The sequence below is a fragment of the Eumetopias jubatus genome, unplaced genomic scaffold, assembly GCF_037043125.1.
Source record: "Eumetopias jubatus isolate StellerSeaLion01/CBP00866 unplaced genomic scaffold, mEumJub1_p1.0 scaffold_14, whole genome shotgun sequence".
Taxonomy (NCBI): domain Eukaryota; kingdom Metazoa; phylum Chordata; class Mammalia; order Carnivora; family Otariidae; genus Eumetopias; species Eumetopias jubatus.
Window position 1 is genome coordinate 60546260 of NW_028274820.1, and position 20847 is coordinate 60567106.

Consider the following 20847-nt stretch of genomic DNA (forward strand, 5'->3'; position numbering starts at 1 on the left):
TACTCAATGTTAATGAATTTCAGTGAGAATATTTCAGTTTTGTTGCCAGGAAAAGACCTGAACATTATTTCTCTGTGGATAATTGCTTTCCATATTGCTTTTTGTTAGCATAGTGGGAGATGATAAGATTCTAATTCAATAATAAAATGAATTCTAAAGGCATTCTAGTTAGTATTGGGAAGGGTTTAGGAAGGTCTTAGGGTTAAACCAGTGATGCTGGAGAGGTATAATGAATGATAACTAGGATGAATTATTTTGGAAAGAGAAAGACATATCCCTAAGGGTGTCATCTTTCCATCCTGCCTTGCTTTTCTTTCTGTTATGAGAATAGGACTTCTGGTGTTTTACAGAGGGTTGGCAAGCACATTTTAGGGTAAATCGAGCATTTTTCATTTACTGCTCTAAATGATTCCTTATGCCTTGCTTTTTCCCCCCCCCCCCCACTTTCTGCAGAGTTTTTGTGTTTCTGCTTTACACCTGAATGACCAGTCCTTTGCAAAAACTGGGCAGCAAGGAAGGAAGGGAAAGAATGAGGTGTCTTGGGGATTTATTCTTTTACGCTGTGATAATATCTCCAGTTTTCTATAAGCATTATCAGTTGGGATCAAAGTGACATTGGAATTTCCATTTGAATATATTTTCCCCCAACCTCCCAGTGTTCTAAACAGTATTTCGTTTGTATGTGTGTATCCCCAAAGTTGGAAGTTAAGACTTTCCTTAGAGATTTTTGTTTTGTGGTTTTTTTTTTTTTCTTTTTCATGGCAAGGAGACTGAACTATGACAAGACCTCATATTATATTGTTATGTATCTCAGAAACAGGCTTTCCCTTCCAGATTGTTTATATAAATAACCAGAGAGATTCGTTATGTCTCTCTCTTCTAGCCCCTATTAGAACATATGAACCATCCCTGGCCTGTAAGAATTTAGACGAAATGATAAAATACTTTCTTGAGCTGATGACTATGAAAATTAGATAGTGTTTTTTTTTTTTATTTTTTTTAATTCTTTTTTTGTTTTTAAAGATTTTCTTTTATTTATTTAATTGACAGAGAAAGAGAGAGACAGCGAGAGAGGGAACACAAGCAGGGGGAGTGGGAGAGGAAGAAGCAGACCTCCCGCCGAGCAGGGAGCCAGATGCAGGGCCCGATCCCAGGACCCTGGGATCATGACCTGAGCCGAAGGCAGTCGCTTAACCAACTGAGCCACCCAGGCGCCCCTAGATAGTGTTTTTAAAGGGATGCTGCAAAGGTGTTGGCTGGTGATACCTCAGAGAATCTGGAGTCGTTTTTTATCCTTGTGAATAGGAATTAGTGTTTCAGCATTCATACATTGAGGTTCAAGTGCAAGAAGTATGTTAATTCATTTCTCTCTGGTACTCTTAACCAAAGCAAGATACTCTTTATAGTGGAAACTAGGTTTCTATACTCTTTATAATTTCAGTTATGGAATTTGATTTGTGCATCTGTTATGAGCAAATTAGCAACTGCTGCCTAACTTCCTGGGAAAATTAATATAGTGGGGTTAATTAAATATATTTTTAGGCACGTAGGAAGTAAATGACAGTACTTCTCAAAAGCAAAATACTGAATTGCTTAAGATGTTCTTGAATGTACCCCTTCAGTTTTCCAGAATTTTGCCATGCCTTTATATTTGAATAACGTATAACATAATTTGTTCCTCCAAAAGAATAACCAGATCGGTTTGCATTTTTAAGGAGAACTTAAATTTATTAAATGAGAGGAGAAGACTTTAGAGATGAGGTAGTGTTGTTAGACCTTAGATATAATCTCTGTGAAAAATTAAAAAAAAAAAATTAGGCTGTGTTCTGTTCCTGTTTATTAGCTAGTCATTTGATAAAACTTGGGTCTCTTGACTCCTGGTCTAGTAAAGTCTTCTGGTTCCTTGATCATATTTGGGTTAGAGATAAACAATGGTATTTTGAAATTTGAGTAACTTAGGTTATGGAGTTAAGAGTATTCTTGACATTTTCAACCACTGTTAAAGGTACATCTGAAGAATACAGAAATAGAAAATACCAAGCTTGTGTCAGAGGTCCAGACTTTAAAGAATTTAGATGGGAACAAAGAAAGCATGATTACTCATTTCAAAGAAGAGATCGGCAGGCTGCAGTTCTGTTTGGCTGAAAAGGAAAATCTGCAAAGGGCTTTCTTGCTTACAACCTCAAGTAAGGTAAGTACTTTTGCAATATGTATTTGAAGATTGTAAAACCTGTGTCTATTAAATGTATACAATATAGTGGTTTTTATTTTTAGTCTTTACTTTCCCCAACCTTTTCTTTTGAAAAAGTTCAAACCTGAAGGCATTATGACATTACACCCTAAATACGTTAGCATGTCTCCCTATCAACAGGTACATTATTCTGTATAACCATCAAACCATTAATACCTAAGAAATTTAGATACTAGAAATTTAACATTCAGAAGATAATATTTCATTCCTATATACAGCTTTAGTACATTCAAATTGTCCCAAATATATTTCTATATAACCTTTAAAATTTCTTGACCCAGGGGTAAATAAAGACCACAAAATTACTGTGTTCTTGGTCTGCTCTAATCTAGAATAGTGTCCCTATACTTTTTTATGACAGTGATATTTTTGAAGAATTTGGGCTTGTCTGAGAAAATGGTCTGTAATCTAATTTATCATTTCCTCATGGCTGGATTCAGGTCATTTTTTGGCAAGAAAAGGCATAGATGATGTTTTGTACATTCTGTTGCAGTGTTATCAAAAGTCACATAATGAAAAAAAGAAGTCACATAATGTCAGTTCCGTTCTTGATGTTAGGTTTAATCATTTGTTTAAAGTTATGTCTGCCTGAAACCATTATATTGGTGCTTTTTCCTCTCTCTGTGATTGAGTAATATGTAGGATAATACTTCGAGATCATGTGAACATCTTATTCCCCAGTAGCCTTTCACCCAGTGGTTTTTTTATCCTTTGATGATCCTCACCTGCATCAGTTATTAATGATTACAAAATGGTGATTTAAAAAATTTTTATCATTTCTTGTACATTTATTAGAAGGTATTCTTTTATAATGAGGTTCTCTGCTGCCCTCTCCCCTTTTTTCATATCCCTATGGACTTAGGGATTCTTTTTTGTTCAGGATATCGTACATCATCATTCTTTTTCATACCCAAATTGTCTCATACTTAGCTAGGGGGAGTCTTTCCAGACCTGCCTTTTTTTCCCCCCAGATTTTATTTATTTAGTTTAGATCATGCACACACACTAGCAGGGGGAGCGGCAGAGGAAGAGGGAGAGAATCTCAAGCAGACTCCATGTTGAGCACAGGACCTGATGTGGGGCTTGATCTCAGGACCCTGAGATCATGACCTGAGCCGAAACCAAGAGTCGGGCACTTAACTGACTGAGCCACCCAGCTGCCCCTGTGTCTTTTTCATATGTTCCATAGATGTTTTGAATACTTAGCTTTGTGAAACAACTGTATATTAGAGTTTTAGGTTCTGCCCCAGACCTGGTACTAGGCATTTCTCTAAGGAGCCCTGTTTGTTTTTCAGTGGGGAATGGTATTTTTTTTTTTTTTAAAGATTTTATTTATTTGAGAGAGAGAGAGAGAGAATGAGAGATAGAAAGCACGAGAGGGAAGCGGGTCAGAGGGAGAAGCAGACTCCCTGCCGAGCAGGAAGCCCGATGTGGGACTCGATCCCGGGGACTCCAGGATCATGACCTGAGCTGAAGGCAGTCGCTTAACCAACTGAGCCACCCAGGTGCCCGGGGAATGGTATTTTGAAACCAAATGGAATTTTGATATTTTTATATTGGATCCTGTTGCTACTAGGGGTCATTGCTGCTTTGTACTTCCATTGGACAAACTTTTAAAGTCCTTATATAGTTACCTTCAAATCAAATCCAGTACCTTAGAGTTCTTCCTTACCTTCCTCCATTCCATATTTATCTCTTCTCTCAGTGTGAGAGCCCTTGTTTCCAAAATGTTATATTTATTCATGTATTCTACCCTGTTATACACACCAGTAGTTTCAGAAGTGTTACGTCAGTGCCACTCTCAACAGTGTGTCTACTAAATAAAGTTCTTGGGGGCACCTGGGTGGCTCAGTCGTTAAGTGTCTGCCTTCAGCTCAGGTCATGATCCCAGGGTCCTGGGATCGAGCCCTGCATCGGGCTCCCTGCTCAGTGAGAAGCCTGCTTCTCCCTTTCCCACTCCCTGTGCTTGTGTTCCCTCTCTCACTATGTCTCTCTCTGTCAAATAAAGAAATCTTTAAAAAAAAGTTCTTTTCAAACTTTTTTCTTAGAACTTAGTAAGGATATACATAGCACTGCGTTCAAAAATAACACACCAATAGTTTCAGAAGTGTTACATCAGTGCCACTCCCAACAGTGTGTCTACTAAATAAAATTCTTTTCAACCGTTTTTCTTAGAATTTATTTCAGTAAGGATGTACATAGTACTGTGTTCAAAAGTTACTTGAATAAACTTTTTACCATATTTATGGGAATGAATTTTTATACAGTCTACATTTTTATTTGCATTTGATTCAGAGTAGTTTTTATTCTCTTAATCTTTTGAATTTTGTGTTTTGAGTGTGTTAAATAGTTGTATCATTCAAAAGTGAAAATACTTATAAAATTTACTATGATGTCTCTTTCCTAAAAAGACCTTTCTTATACCCATATGTAAACATTTTCATTAGTTTCCAGTTTATCCTCCTGTTTCTTTCTGCAAAAATAAACATGCATATGCAGGCATTCTTCTCTATTCCCTTTTTTATTTTGCAGTTTTTAAACAATTTTTTAATTTAAATTCAGTTGATTAACATATAATGTATTACACTGGTTTCAGAGGTATAGGCCTGCGCTTCATCAGTCTTATATAACATCCAGTGCTCATTACATCACATGCCCTCCTTAATGTCCATCACCCAGTTACCCCATCCCTCTATATTTCCTTCTTTCTTAAAAAAAAAAAAAAGTGCCATGCTATATATACTTTTTCCACCTGTTTTAAAATTGAACATTATAAGCCGAAAGAAATTACTCCACATCAGTTCATGGAGATTTTTGAACTTTTTTTTTTTAAGTGGTACATTGGGCAGATTTACCTTATTTCTTAACTCTTGTGGATGAATATTATGTTATTTGCAGTAGTTTGCTGTTAAATACACTTAGATGTAATTACTATAACAACTAAGATGTCAGATGTGCATCACATTTAGAATGAATGATTAACATCCAAGTTACTCTTCAGGGTATTTAATACAGCACATTGCAAACACAAGGTGAAATGTATTTTTGATTTATTAAGATGCTAAAATTTTCTCCAGGCATCTTTTTTCTATATAAGTAAGACCTCTGTAAGGAAAACCACAGGTATAGAAATACCTGGGAAAATGGACTCTGAATTAATTTTTTTTTTTAAATTCTCTGCCCAATCTGGGGCTTCAGCTCATGACCCCAAGATCAAGAGTCACATGCTCTACCAACTGAATCAGCCAGGGGCCCCATTAATTGTTAAAACTTAAAAAAAAATTTGTTTTAAAGCAATACAAGGTCTTGGTTATAACATAATTCAAATAATAAGGGTACAGAGTAAAAGTAACCCTCATCCTTTCCTACATATGTCTTACAGAATTTTTAATTTTTCTAGAAATCTATGAATGTACATATAGAATTTACATTTTTATAAAAACTGAGAATGTATGTATAATGTTCCAAAACCTTTTAAGAATTTTGTAGAATGTCTGGATATTCTATATGGGTATGAGAACCCATAAAGATCTTCCTCATTGACTGTAACAGCTGCATAGTATCCCTTGTTTTATTTAATAGCTGTGTAGTATGCAATTGTTTTTAGTTGTGTATAGTCCTTAGCTTTTATAAGCATACTGCAGTAAACCTTGTACAGATATGTAGGCACATGTACATACCAGAATAAATTTCATAATTATTTTCAGATTGCTTTTCAAACAAATACCCCAGGGGCGCCTGGGTGGCTCAGTCGTTAAGCATCTGCCTTCGGCTCAGGTCATGATCCCAGGGTTCTGGGATCAAGCCCCGCATAGGGCTCCCTGCTCAGCGAGAAGCCTGTCTCCCTGTCCCACTCCCCCTGCTTGTGTTCCCTCTTCTCTCTCTGTCAAATAAATAAAATCTTAAAAAAAAAAAAAATACCCCAACATTGTATATACTCCTGTTTGTAATGGCAGCACAGACTTTCATTGTATGAAGGATATATTGCAGAATTTATAATAAATTCTCATATTACCTATTTTCTACTTTTAATAATTTTTCATTTTAATAATTGTACTGAATCCCTGAAAAACTAAATTTTCTTAGAAACTCATAAAAATAAAATTGCTAGATCAAAAGTATGTGCTTTTTAAAGGTTGTGCATGTTGCAAAAATCTGATGAGAAACTTTATACTACTTACAGGTACATAGTCCACCTGTTTATAAATGTGCTAATGGGTTGTACTTTTTCTGAGTTTATTTTAGTATTCTGAGTTTATTTTTATATTTAGTTTATTTCTGAGATAAAAATAGGAAAGTTGAATAAACTGGATTTTGTTGGGCTCCTAATATTAAAGGAAATAATTTTATCATGGCAATTTTAACTTTTTTTTTTTAAGATTTTATTGGGAGAGAGGGAGAGGGAGAAGCAGACACCCCACCGAGCAGGGAGCCCACGACCCCAGGATCATGACTTGAGCCAAAGGCAGAGGCTTAACCGACTGAGCCACCCAGGGACCCCTCTTTTTTTTTTTTTTCCTTAGAGCAATTTTAACTTTTTAAAGGTACTTTTAGGTTTTTTAAGAGGTGCTAATTACTTCTCATTTTCCCAGTGCCTCATCTTTGTTACTTGCAGCATGATATCAGTATTTTGTTTTTAGAAGTTCTAAACCTGTTCTATGATACATAATGGTATATTAATGTTACATTGGATGTGTTTTAGGTTAGTTAATAGGAGACTTCTTTTAACCAAAATTTTTGGAATACAGAGAAGTTATTGAAATTATTTTTATTGGTAATCATAAAAAAATGAGGGTCAGTAGTTACAGATATTAGAGATTTTGGGGGACAGGAGCTTTCATTTGAATTTCTGTTTAAGCCAGGGTGTTAAATATTGGGCATGTTGCTTGACTTCTGAACTTCTATTTACACGTGTTTAATGTGGTAGAGATACCAAGTGCATTGGGTTGTTATATGGGGACTCTAATGCAAAGTCATATCTTAAGTTTTTTATAGATTTATGTACTTCATCTAAGTCATGAATAGAAAAGCAATATTTAATTTAAAATTTTGGATCTGTTGAAATATTTAAAAATTGTTTTCTGCTTCTGTTTTTACGTTAATGGTTTCATTGCAAATGTATTTATCTGATTTTCTTCAGGAAGATACCTTTTCTTTAAAGGAGCAACTTCGTAAAGCAGAGGAACAGGTTCAGGCAACTCGGCAAGAAGTTGTCTTTCTGGCTAAAGAACTTAGTGATGCTGTAAATGTGCGAGATAAAACAATGGCAGATCTGCATAATGCACGCTTGGAAAATGAGAAAGTAAAAAAGCAGTTAGCTGATGCAGTGGCAGAACTTAAACTGAATGCTGTGAAAAAAGACCAGGTAAAGTGGGTTAATTTTGAATTTTCATTTTGGTCAAAAACTCACTACAAGTTTATATGAGAGAATAGGTATGTCAAAATAAGGTCAGATTCCTTATCATAGAAATTTAAATTTCCATTCATTTCATTTAGTCATTGTAACTTCTTCAGTTGAAATTAATGTAAGCTTTAAGAAAAACTTAGGTAGGCAAATGCCTAATGGTTAGTAAGAGCTGCTCTATTGTTAAACTTTCTGATGTCAGTTATATATTGCTTTGTTTGGAATTTCTTATTTATTAGCTTCATAAAGTGGTATTATGGTTATTTAACAGGGTAATACTTACTCCTCAGGAGGTGGATTGTTCTTCTCTAGTTTTTTAATGAGCCTTAGTCCTAAGAATATAAAGCTGGATTTATTAGGAGCTAATGTAGCTCTGTTGCCAAAACTCCAAAACAAATAAAAATTAAAAGCCAGAAAGAAAAAAGCGAAATGAAGTTGGGATTTACTTTTACATTATGAGATAGATTTTTAACATTTTTTTTTTAAGAGGAAGTATGTGTGTATTTTTGTCATAGGAAAAGACTGATACACTGGAACATGAACTGAGAAGAGAAGTGGAAGATTTGAAACTTCGTCTTCAGATGGCAGCAGATCATTATAAAGAAAAATTCAAGGAATGCCAGAGGCTCCAAAAACAAATAAACAGACTTTCAGACCAATCAGTAAGGACAGTTTGAATGCATACCTGATATTTCCTTTTTCAGTATTTTTGTTAACGAATCAAATTTATACTATTTTAAAGTTTTATTTGTGTAAGTAACCTTTGTACACCCCACATGAGGCTTGAACTCATGACCCTGAGATTAAGAGTCACATACTCTTTCAACTGAGCCAGTGAGGTGCCGCCAGATTTATAATATTCTAAGTATCAACCTTTTGAATATAATTTATCTCTGCTAATTTGAAAATCATTGGTCTGATTTGAAGTCATTGGTCTAATATTGTAATGATACATATTTTTTTTTAATCTGAAGTTTTTATTTGCTGGAAAACCAACAAAGGAAGCAAGGGTAGCAGCGGGAAAAAGAAAACAGGAGGAAGGTTCCTTTTTTCTTGACGATTTCCCTTTAAATTCTTGATAAATGTCATCACTTAAAAACTCTATACACATATTGAATCCTTTCTTAGGACAGTGATGCCTGTCCTCAGTGGGATTCACCATTGATTATCCCCAGGGTCTTCGATATTTTCTCAGTTTTCATTGTTGGGTTCTTCCATCCTATTCATAATCACTAGATTGGGAAGAGTTAATGTTAGCTAATTGTTTTATATTCCATTTGAGAGTGGGTAAGCAGATTTAATGAAAAAAATTATTTCTGTTCTGATGCATGTTTTAATGTGGGTCCTTAAATTGTATCTAATATAAGGTTTGCTATGTAATGGAATGCTGGAAGTGAAGAAACATTTAAAACCTGTAGTTGAAAATGATCCGAAGTTCTCTTTGTAAACAAAATTTATCCTATTCTGTGTTATGGATAATTTTTTTTTTTTCTTCAAGATTTTATTTAGGGGCACCTGGGTAGCTCAGTCGGTTAAGCATTTGTCTTCGGCTCAGGCCGAAGATATTTATTAGAGAGATCATGAGCAGGGGGAGGGGCAGCGGGAGAAGTAGATTCCCCACTAAGCGGAGAGCCCAACATGGGACTCAGTCCCAGTGCTCTGGGATCATGACCTGAGCCGAAGGCAGATGCTTAACTGACTGAGCCACCCAGGTGCCCAGTACAGATATTTTCACAGAAATGCATGTGGTAAACTAAAAAGGTTTTTGTGAAAAGATATACTTTGAGTTTGACCCACATGTATGGGTTTTGGTTTGGGGCCTGTAAGTATATTATGACTTTGTAGTAGATGACCTAGGAAATTTGTGTCTTTTCTTGGTGGTTTGATGATTTGACAAGGAAAACCAAAATAAAGTTTTTCTCTTTTGTAACATTTAGGTCAGTTAGTAAAGTGATATGTGTTACCTTTAGTTTTTGTTGGCCTTTAAGACACAATAGCAGCTTTGTGGACTTCTCAGGATTTCTTTATGGCAATTACTGAAGGAAGGAAATATAACTCCTTGAATAATTTATTGTTAATATTTTGAATAGGCCAATAGCAACAGTGTCTTAACAAAGAAAATTGGGGATCAGCAAAAAGTGAATGATGCCTCAATAAACACAGACCCAGCTACTACTGCCTCTACTATAGATGTAAAGCCACCACCTTCTGCAGGTAAAAATCTTTTAGACCTTTTGTGTAGTGTCCTGCCTTGACAAGTATTGATAACTTACTTACACTGCCTTGTTCCAGGTGTACGAATTTAAGGGAGCTTCTAAAAATTCTTACAAGTGAGAGGATTAAGGCAAAGATAAAGTAGGGGTCTAAAAATAAGAAAGTCATGCATGTGAAATATATAAAATGTGTGAACCTACTATTTATCTTCATGAGAATATTCACAAGTATTAAATGAGCTGGAGTTTGTAAACTTACATGCTTATAGCAGCAGTTAGGCTATAGGACAAAAGCCAATGATTGAATCTTTAATATCCCACTAAATGTATGGAATTTTGAAGCATTTATGGAATTTTAATTGTACAGTTCTGTTGGTGGAAAAATAAATCCCCTGTTAATGGTTTTCTTTATCTTTTACTACTTTTTTTTTTTTTTTGACTTTTTTGGATCATTAGGGTACTTCCTGGTTAGTGCACCTGTTGGCAGATAAGTTAAATTTTTATTAGTTTATTAACTTATAGATTAGAAAGACATAGTGAATGATAAACAACATGAAAATTTGAACTAACTCTAGATTTTCATTTGGCCTAATTTTTTTTTCACCTTATGTTAGAGATTTGACATAATGAAAGTTGGCACTAGAGTATATAAAAATACATTTCCTTCTGTAGTGTTTGGAGTAATTGCTGTTTTAGACTTTTTAAATGTATTGTAAATTTCCCATGCTGTTAAATATTTAATTAGGTTCAGCCACTGTAGAACAGAATCCTGACTTACATTTCTGTACATTATCTAGAGTGGTGTTGTGTAAATTTTTTATTTAATAAAGACTTAGTGAATAGTAATGAAGGCCTAGAAAAATGATTTAAAGTGTTTTTTCAGAGAGTATGGCTTTCTGCTTACCCTGTCTATTCAGTTATATGAAGAGAACAAGTGTGCCAGTTAAGAACTGTTTTTAGTTAATTAAAAATAATGATCCTTTTCATTACTGAATGTGAACTTGTTTCTGGCCAAACTAACAAAAAATTCTCACATAGAGTTTATGTTATCTTTATTTAGTGTATGAATAGATGATTTCAGATAGATATTTCTCTCCTTTAGTATTCCATTTACTGACCTTTAAGTTATTCTGAACAGGAAGATAATATAAGGGGCAAAATAAGTTTTAATAATATTTTCTGCTTTGTAATAGCCGAGACAGATTCTGACATGGTAACAAAGGGACAAGTCTGTGAAATGACCAAAGAAATTGCTGACAAAACAGAAAAATACAATAAATGTAGACAACTCTTGCAGGTAAGATAGCTTTCTTATAAATGAAAGATTTATTAGATATAATGGCTTAGCTTACCTTTGTTTGGATTTTTTTTTAAATACTGGGGTTTTGTTTTTGCTTTTCTTTTTTTTAATACCCATTTACTTAGTTTCACTTTTTTTTAAAAAAGATTTTATTTGACACAGAACACAAGCAGGGGGAGCTGCAGGGAGAGGGAGAAGCAGGCTCCCTGCTAAGCAGGGAGCGGGATGCAGGGCTCAATCCCAGGACCCTGGGATCATGACCCGAGCTGAAGGCTGCCTCTTAACCAACTTAGCCACCCTGGTGCCCCCTTAGTTTCACTTTTGAGATGATGAAAGGGAGTTCTGTGTACCTGCTCATGTAGGCCTGTGTGTAAAATCATGATCCTAAAATTTTCTATTGTCCTTTCTTGATAATGGGCAAGTGATTAATTGAGGTTGGTTATTTTTGTCTGCTTATTATAAGTATACATTGAAAATGTATCCTTGAACTTGGAACTTCATAAAAGGGAAGTAATTTTTTTACATTAACTATAATAATAGCAAAGAATTTTACCACATCTTAAAGTAACCAAATTTACAAAGTGGAAAAAGAGAATGTTAATCAAATGAGCTATTGCCTTTATGATGTTACTTATTTTGACTATTTTAAACTGTATTCTTCATACATTTCAGTTTTGCAACTGTGTTGGTGTAGGGTTCAGTCCTGGAATATTTAAAGGACAAAGGGAAAATGCTTCTCATTTATACCTGATTTGGAGAAGGGAGGCAAAGGTGTTTTGTGTTTGTGTGTATGATTTTTGTTAATTTTTTGGTGTATGTTTCTCCATGCATGTAGAGAGGGGAAGGCTATTTAGAACTATAGAATGATGAAGTCATACATTAGTTCAGTGTTACTGTAGTAATTGATTTAAAACATTTTGTCACTGCCTTTTAAATAATATTTAATCTTTTAAACTTTATTATTTTTTTTAAGATTTTATTTGAGAGATCGCAAGAGAGAGCATGAGCTGGGGATGGGAAGAGGGAGAAGCAGGCTCCCTGCTAAGCAGGGAGCCCACAGGACTCCATCCCAGTACCCTGAGATCATGACCTGAGCCCAAGGCAGACGCTTAACCAACTGAGCCACACAGGCGCCCCAAATCTTTTGTTGCTTCAGAGGATCCTTCCTTCTGTAGGATTGATTTATTAGAACAGTTTTACCCTTGAGTTCAAAGCAGTTGTTTATAAGGGACTAAACTTTTTTCATTAAGTCTGAAACAATTCTAGATGGATATTTTTTAAAATGTCATTATATAGTATAATTGACAGAAAGATAGAATGTGCTTAAGCTAAAAATTTCCTCAAGGCGTTCCCCCCCCCCCACTGTGTTGAAGTTGCAGTAAACTGCATATATTTGCTGAAATCCAGTAAACTGCTTATAATATTTGAAGTCTCCAGTTTGATCAGTTTTGCCATGTATATAGTTGTGAAACTGTGGCCAAATAACATTTCCATTACCTGCCAAAGCTTTTACCCATTTGCAGCTCATTTCTCCCTCTATCCCCATCCCCACGAAACTATTGGCTTGCTTTCTGCCTCTGTAGGTTAGTCTTTTTGTACAGTTCATATAAATCCAGTCATATGGTTTATACTCTCTTTTTTGGTCCTCTTTCAGCATAATTAATTTGAGATTTATCCATGTTGTTGCTTATATTGGTAGTTCATTCCTTTTTATTGGGAGAGTTCGGATCTTTTGCTATTTTAAAAATAATGAGTTCTTCTTACTACTGAGTTGTATGTGTTCTTTATTCTGGATACAAGTCATTTGTGTGATACGTGTGGATATTTTCTCCCAGTCTGTGACTTGCCTTTTTCATTTATTTAATGGTGTTTTTAGAAAAATTTTCAATTTTGATTAAGTACAGGTTTACCAATTTGCTCTTTTATGTTTTGTGCTTTTTAAAAAGATTTATTCATATATTTGAGAAGAGAGAGTAGGGGAGCAGAGGAAGGAGGAGAGAGAGAATCTTAAGCAGGCTCCATTCTGTTCTAAGAATCCAACTTGTAAAGATTTTCTCCTGTCTTCTGTAAGTTTTATAGTCTTAGGTTTCACATTTAGGTCTATTTTCATTTTTGTGTGAGGTATGGTATATATCGTAATGGATATTAGGTTGATCTAGCCTTATTTGTTAAAGACTTTTTCTCAGTTGAGCTGCTTAAAGCGTGTTTTTAAAGTTTTACCTTGAATATAAGACATTCAAAATGAAATTGCCCAATTTACCCTTTTGTCATGATTTGTAACTCCTTTCAACATTCTGGGTTGTAGAGAAGAAGCATTATATAAGAAGTCAACCTAGCGATTATCTTGGTCAGGAAATCCCAATGTCTGGAAACAGTTGTCATTATAATCATAATATGTTTATTACCTCCCTTTGTAGAAGTAACATATGCTTATTGTGAAATCTTATGGCATTATAAAAATAAAGAATAAAGATGGTAAAAGGTACCATCATGATCCTGATTCCAAGTGATAACAGCTATTAATACTTCATATTTTCTTTTTTTAAAGATTTTATTTGAGAGAGAAAGAATGAGACAGAGCATGAGAGAGGGGAGGGTCAGAGAGAGAAGCAGACTCCCCGCCAAGCGGGGAGTCTGATGCGGGACTCGATCCTAGGACTCCAGGATCGTGACCTGAGCTGAAGGCAGTCGCTTAACCAACTGAGCCACCCAGGTGCCCAATACTTCATATTTTTCTACACAGCACTATATAAAGATCGTACAAAATTGTGTTAACTTTTAAAAATAACATTATACTGTACTGTTTTTTGCAGCATACTATTTTCGATTATTGTATCTTGACGTTTTTACTTGTTAATTTGTAGATCTTTGTTCTTTTAAATATATACTGTTCCATTGTAGGGATTTAAAATGATTTGTCCCGGGGCACCTGGGTAGCTCAGTCGTTAAGCATCTGCCTTCAGCTCATGTCATGATCCCAGAGTCCTGGGATTGAGCCCCATATCGGGCTCCCTTCTCGGCAGGAAACCTGCTTCTCCACTCTCCCACTCCCCCTGCTTGTGTTCCCTCTCTTGCTGTCTCTCTCTCTCTCTCTCTCTCTGTCAAATAAATAAAATCTTAAATAAAATGATTTGTCCTATCTTCCACTGACATTTTTTTTTTTTACATTTGGTTATTTCAGTGTTTATACTGTTAAAACAATGGTCTAATGATACATTAGCAAATATCTAAAGAGGTTTATATAGATAGCTCTATCTGAATTTAAAATCTTTTGGTGTAATTATGCTAATTTCATTTAGGATGAGAAAACAAAATGCAATAAGTATGCTGACGAACTTGCAAAAATGGAACTGAAATGGAAAGAACAAGTGAAGATTGCTGAAAATGTAAAACTAGCACTAGCTGAAGTAGAGGATAATTACAGAGTAAGTTCGGTATATGTATAGTTTGAGGCATAGTGTACCTGGTACTTTTGCAAATATGTTAGCTGTAATTTTTACCAATCTAATGGGCAGTTTTAATAGATAATTGGAATTGTATTTTTGTGTATAAATATGTACTACATATTTAGTTGAATGTAGTTAATTATGAACTGAGAAAATAAATACATGCGTTGCCATTGTGGCTTTAATTCTGTGCACTCGGTTAATTAAAATTTTATTTTTAAATCATGCTTAGTTTCTAAGATGAAAAGTGATCATTTCATTGTCCTATTCACTTAGAAACAAACATGAATGTGTATGTAAAATTATTTTAGGGCCTTTACATTTTTGTGGGAGCATAATAATACATGATCAGTAATTTTAAAATTTATGTAAGCTATTAAATGAATCACCAAAATGTTTTACTTGTGATCCTAAAAAATACTGCAAAGTGATACAATCTTAATTAAAATTATTTTTTGCCAATGTAACATTAGGCAACAAATAAGCCCAAATGGTAAATGTTATTTGTAAGACTGTTCAAGATTAGCAGGCTGTTTAGCTAATTAGTAGAAGATCTTCTCACTTTAAGGAATAAAGTATAATCTTACATATTTTGAGATCTTACATATAACTTGCATATTGTGTGTGTGACTAGAGACCAGGAAGTTCTAAATGATTTAACTTTGCTATATTATAGCTAATTGTACTTACAATCTAATTTTTAAGTGTGGTGTTCTTAAAGACACCAAGAACTTAGGTTTCCCCCCTGGGGCCTGGAGAAGGTGGCACATTATAGATAATTTTACTGGTAGTTCTTTTTATCTTCATCTATTGTCAGAATGAAAATTTCAGACTTCTAATTCATGAGATGATTATTGTTTCTGAGATCCCTGTGGATATTGTTTTCAATGGCTGGCAGCTTCCCTTACTATTTATAAAGTGTGAATACTGAATTTATATGAGCTTTTATCTTTGCATATTGACTCGAAAAAATAATTTAGTAAAATTAAAGCCTGTGTATATATAGAGAGAGAGCTAGTGAGCACACACTATGTTAGCTATTATGTGGGTGATCATACAAGTAAGGCACAATGCTATGTATGTTTAAGGAGTTTATAATCTAATAGGGACTGCTTAGAAGTATAATGGTGATATTCACAACTCTGACATTCAAGAGTCAGGTAGTCATCTGTCAAACTTGTGGGAAGCTAAATGTTTTTAGTTCATTTAGTTCATGATAAAAGTGAGCATCTGAATTAAACAGCATTATAGATTATGCAGCTGGTAAAGATGCTTAGCTTTTTGTTTAGTGCCCTTTCCCTTATTTTGTACTGTTTAGACACAGATACTCACTAGACAAGGCACAATGGGATGAAGTTCTACATGAATGATAAGTCTAATTAATGAAGTACCTTAGGGCTGTTTCCAGTGGAATATTTAGGAGTTAAGCATGGAGAAACCCGACCTTTGAAAGACCAAACTGGAGGGGAGAAGCAGAGCTGGGAAAAGAAAGAAGCATCATTCTAAGCAGATTGAAAAGCATTTATATAGGTTTGGAGGTGAAAAGTGGAGAGCACAGCCTGGAAATTTTGAGCAGTCTTGAGTAATAGGACTTTAATATCTGTGGTGGTATAGATTGGACTTTAAAGATAGATTAAAGCCACATTTTGGGGGGCCTAAAATGGAATTGGAATGCTATTTGCTATTAAGAATTTCCTAGGAGTAAAGGGACCCAACTATAGTAGGTCTTTTTGAAAACAATTTGGTAACCCTGAGAGGATTTACAGGTGGGAAGGGTGTTTGAAGGTAAGAAAATTAGAAGTATTCTCAGAATTACTTGGTAGTAAAGACCACCCCCTTGGGTACCTTCCCTGATCACTTATCGAATAGGACATGAAATAATTGAAAAATAAGTTTGTGTTTGTATTCATAATGTGATTGTTAAGTGAATGAATGACTAAAGAGACTGAAAGTGTTGGGGATTGGAGGAAGAAGAGAAGGAGGAAGTGTTGTAACAAAGCTTCCTTGCTTCAGTCACAGTGGGCTCTGAGATTGGTAATATCCGTTAATAAAAGTAAGAAAAGTAGGTTTGGGACCTTTTGCTCTTAAAGTGTGGAAAGAACAATGAAAACATGTCACCCATCAATTGAAAAGACAGGTTTGGGGAAAGAAAGATGTGTGCCATGTGAGTTAATATTTGTGATTTATTCCCATGGGGATCATAGTTGTGAAGGCATAGAAAAAGGGAGTTTTCAGGGGGAATAGAGAGAGAAGCCAAAGAAGAAACCTTGGAGAACACTCATATTTCTAATTGTGAAGAAGAAGTGGACACAAAAAAGAGCATGAGGGGATGATATTGTGGGTGAAATTTTATGTAAACTGGGAGAAGTTGTAAGAGTAAGGGAAGTTGGTCAATGATGAGAAGTAATCTAGAGATTTCAGAGAAATACACCAAGAAAAATACACGGGTACGCTAATTGGAATTTTGATAGAATGGTATAGACTAACTCTTGGTGTGTAAGTAAAGAGTAGATAATGAAAAAGATTAATGATGATTTCTTTTTTCAGCTTCAGTTGGCAGAGAAAGACAAAGAAATAAATGGTCTAACTTCACGTTTGGAAAACCTTTCCAGGGAAAAGGTACTGAACAGTGTACTTAAAAATCTTTCAGGGGTCCTTGGGTGGCTTGATTGTTTATGCATCTGGTGCTTGGTTTTGGCTCAGGTCATAGTCTCAGGGTGGTCAGATCAGGTGCCATGTGTGGGACTCTGCTCTTGGCACAGAGACTGCTGGATATCCTTACTCCTCCTCCTGCTTGTGCGAGGGGGTGCGTGTTCACTTCCCCTCAATAAATAAATCTTAAAAATCATGACAGTGAATGATACTACAGCTTTATGAAGCTACACATCTTACAGTCATGTGAAGGTGGCTTTGAAAGAAAGTTATATGAATAAAGACTGAAACAGATGTTAGTACTCTCAGTGGAGAATGTTTACAGTTAAATAATTTTATTTTTTAAAATTATTTTTAGAGATAACGTGTGGAGGTTGGGGGAGGGGCAGAGGGAGAAGGGAGAGAGAGAATCTTAAGCAGGTTCCACACCCAGCACAGAGTCTGATGCAGGGCTTGATCTCATGACCCTGACAGATCATGATCTGAGCTGAAATCAAGTTGAACTCTTAACCAGTGGAGCTGCCCAGGCGCCCCTAAATAATACTTTTAAATATTTTACTTTATACTATGAAGAAAATACTTTATTGAAATTTAACTTGGTCTTTGTTACATATTTTGTATTCAACGGTAAACTCTATAATGTTTAAATTTAGGAAGAGTAAAAAATCTAAAAATTATACATAATGTTGTCTATCTGGTTTTCTTTTGTGATAGGAAACATTTTAGAAGTTGTTTAATGATTTATAGCATAACCTAACATTGAAACAGCATACATTTATAATGTAAAACATGCTGTAGTGCATCATTTCTCATAGTGTAGTTTGAGGTCTTTTGGGGGGTGGTCCCCCTCCCCTTTCAGAGGTATACAAAATTGAAAACTATTTTCACAATACTACAATGTTATTTGCTTTATTCCCCACTGAGTTACATATATATATGTATATATATCCCCCCCCCCAACTGTGTTACATTTACATGCTGGTGTGTGTAAGCAGTGGTGTGTTTTGAATCAAGGCAGTTGCACCAGAGTGCATTGGTATAGTTACCATATTCATCTTAACTATTGCATTCACGGTTTAAAAAAAAATAAAAAGGCCAGTTTCACTTATAATGAAACAGTAAAATAATCTTATTGAAGCTTGACCTTGGGGTGCACATCTTTTTAATATTGTGTGTGATGAAATGGGGAGTAGCCCCAAAGCACTTCTACCTAATCAAGTATGATGGTTATCTTACGGTGAAGCACTTGTGCAGTTGTTTGGGTTGTGAGCTGAACTAGCTGCTCTTTTCATAGCATATCATTTCCCTATTAAAGAATGACTAATAGACAAAATTTGCTTATTCAAAGTAGGGTATTTGGCAGGTATTTTCTTGAAAAGAAGTGAAGCGAGCCTGTTACTTTATGGAAAAACAATCAGTAGTATTTGTTGCCAATGATAACATTCAAGCTTCTAAGCAAAAACTAGAATTTTGGGAATCTCGTATCTGCTACCATAAGCTTGATAATTCCCAGTGCTTACATTTCTTTTTTTTTGCTCGTGCCCATAGATGTCTATCTTCCATCTTCCTGTCTTCTTACCTGACAGTCATTGGTATGAACTCTTTAGTCAGTGGATTAGAATTTGTTCTTAATTTGATTTTCCTGCAGTCCTAGATTTGGTCAGTGGGAGCATTTTCAAGCTGGTTCCTGATATGCCCCAGTATCAAAAGGGTGATGTTGATTTTTTGAGCACGTAATACTTTTCTAGCATCGTAAGATACCTTAGCTCATCTTGTACCTTTCTTAACTCATCTTTGAAATTTTCAGTTTTTTTGTTTGTTTTTTGTTTTTTTGTTTTTTAATAACTAGGAAGACGCCCTGGTCCAACCCTGGAATTAGTTCTTTTCCAAGGAGTTTCTGGTTCGGTATTAGTGGAAGGTGGTATTTAGAAAACAAAGTATGGGCCCTAGGTGTGTCCATGATTACCAGTGCTCATTGCTTCTAGATCTTTTCAGTGGGCAGAACTAAGAAACATTATTTTAGATACCATGAGTTCTAGTCGAACTCCACATGGTTCTTACTTGCCTTCCTCTTTTCCTATTTGTATATGTGCCTTCCACACTGAGAATCCTGGTGTCCAACAATACCAACATGTATCTATACATTTGCTAAATCTGATAATCCACATAAAACAGTTTCAGAATTGCTAGAGCCATATCACTATCAGAAAGATTCCTGTTAGGAATAGAATTTGAGATTGTTTGAAGTTCTTTTTTTTTTTTTTTTTTTTTCCTGTCTGCTCCACTTGAGTATATTCACATAGCTTTTTCTTTTCTCCCTCTTCCCCCCGTTTTCTCTCCTTCCCTTTCCTTTTCAGTGTGTGGTAACACAAAATGGCAAGTGGGTTAAAAAGATTGTTGCAAATAATGGATTAAAGAAAATTAAAACAATAGGACAAATGAAGAGTGAGAAAATGTTTTTTTAAAATTTCTGGTATGAGGTTTGGCCAGGTGTAGTTAAAACAGTGATGCTCTAATCAGATCTGAGAAGAAGTTGCCAAGGAATACACATATAGAGGCTCCTGGGTGGCTCAGATGGTTAAGTGTCTGCCTTCAGCTCAGGTCATGATCCCGGAGTCCTGGGATCGAGCCCTCCATCGGGCTCCCTACTTGGTGGGGAGTCTGCTTCTCCCTCTCCTACTGCTCCCCCTGCTTGTGCTCTCTTAGTCTCTCTGTCAAATAGGTAAATAAAATCTTTATAAAAAAAAGAAAAGAGAAATATATTCCAAATGCTTCAGACAACTTTTTGAAAGAAACCCAGCTCTAAGTGTTTATTGTGCTTAGAGATATTAGCTAATCCTAGAGAGGAGCAGTCAAGATACTTTCTATATTTTACCTTTATAAAACATACATTTCATATCTGAAAGATTTATATGTATATAATATATATGTATATAATATATATATACATAATTTATATGTATATAATCCTGAGTGATTATAACCACTTGTAAGTTATTATATAAATAGCTGAAATCATATTCAGTAATACAGTGACTGTAGTATGCTGCATTAACAAATTTCCCAAAAACTTAATGGCTCAAAACATTTGTTATTTCACAGCTTCTGTGAGTAGGGAATTCAGGTATGGCTTAACTGGGTCCTCTGGCTTTAGACCTCTCACAAATCTGAAATTAGGGTGTCAAATGGGGCTCAGTCACCTCATGGATATAGATCTTTCTCCAGGGTCATTCAGGTGATGTCAGGATTCAGTTCCTTGCGCTAATAACTGCCAGGGAGCAGACACACTTCCTTCTCTGCCATCTTCCATGAGGTCACTCCCCTTCTCTACTTTGACTCAGGTAAAAGGTTATTCAGAACACCGGGTAACCTTTAAAAATGTAAAACTGATCACTCCCTTGCTTAAAGCTCCATAATGGGCTTCCCGTGCACTTAAGATAAAACCCAAAATTCTTTTTTTTTAAAAATATTTTATTTATTTGACATAGAGAGAGTGAGTGAGCACAAGCAGGGGGAGTGGCAGGCAGAGGCAGAGGGAGAAGCAGGCTCCCCACATAGAAGGGGGAGCCCGATGTGGGACT

The 20847-nt window shown here is 35.3% G+C and overlaps 1 protein-coding gene across 3 annotated transcripts in view; it reads left to right on the forward strand.

Annotated features, from left to right (window-relative positions):
- TAX1BP1 (Tax1 binding protein 1) overlaps positions 1–20847 on the forward strand; it is an 83643-nt gene that overhangs the window by 36892 nt on the left and 25904 nt on the right. For all 3 annotated transcript variants that reach the window (XM_028119372.2, XM_028119373.2, XM_028119374.2), the window contains exons 8-14: positions 2006–2191; positions 7392–7616; positions 8171–8317; positions 9746–9869; positions 11062–11165; positions 14468–14593; positions 17162–17233. In XM_028119372.2, the coding sequence (XP_027975173.1) occupies positions 2006–2191; positions 7392–7616; positions 8171–8317; positions 9746–9869; positions 11062–11165; positions 14468–14593; positions 17162–17233 (984 nt within the window). The remainder of the gene's footprint in view (positions 1–2005; positions 2192–7391; positions 7617–8170; positions 8318–9745; positions 9870–11061; positions 11166–14467; positions 14594–17161; positions 17234–20847) is intronic.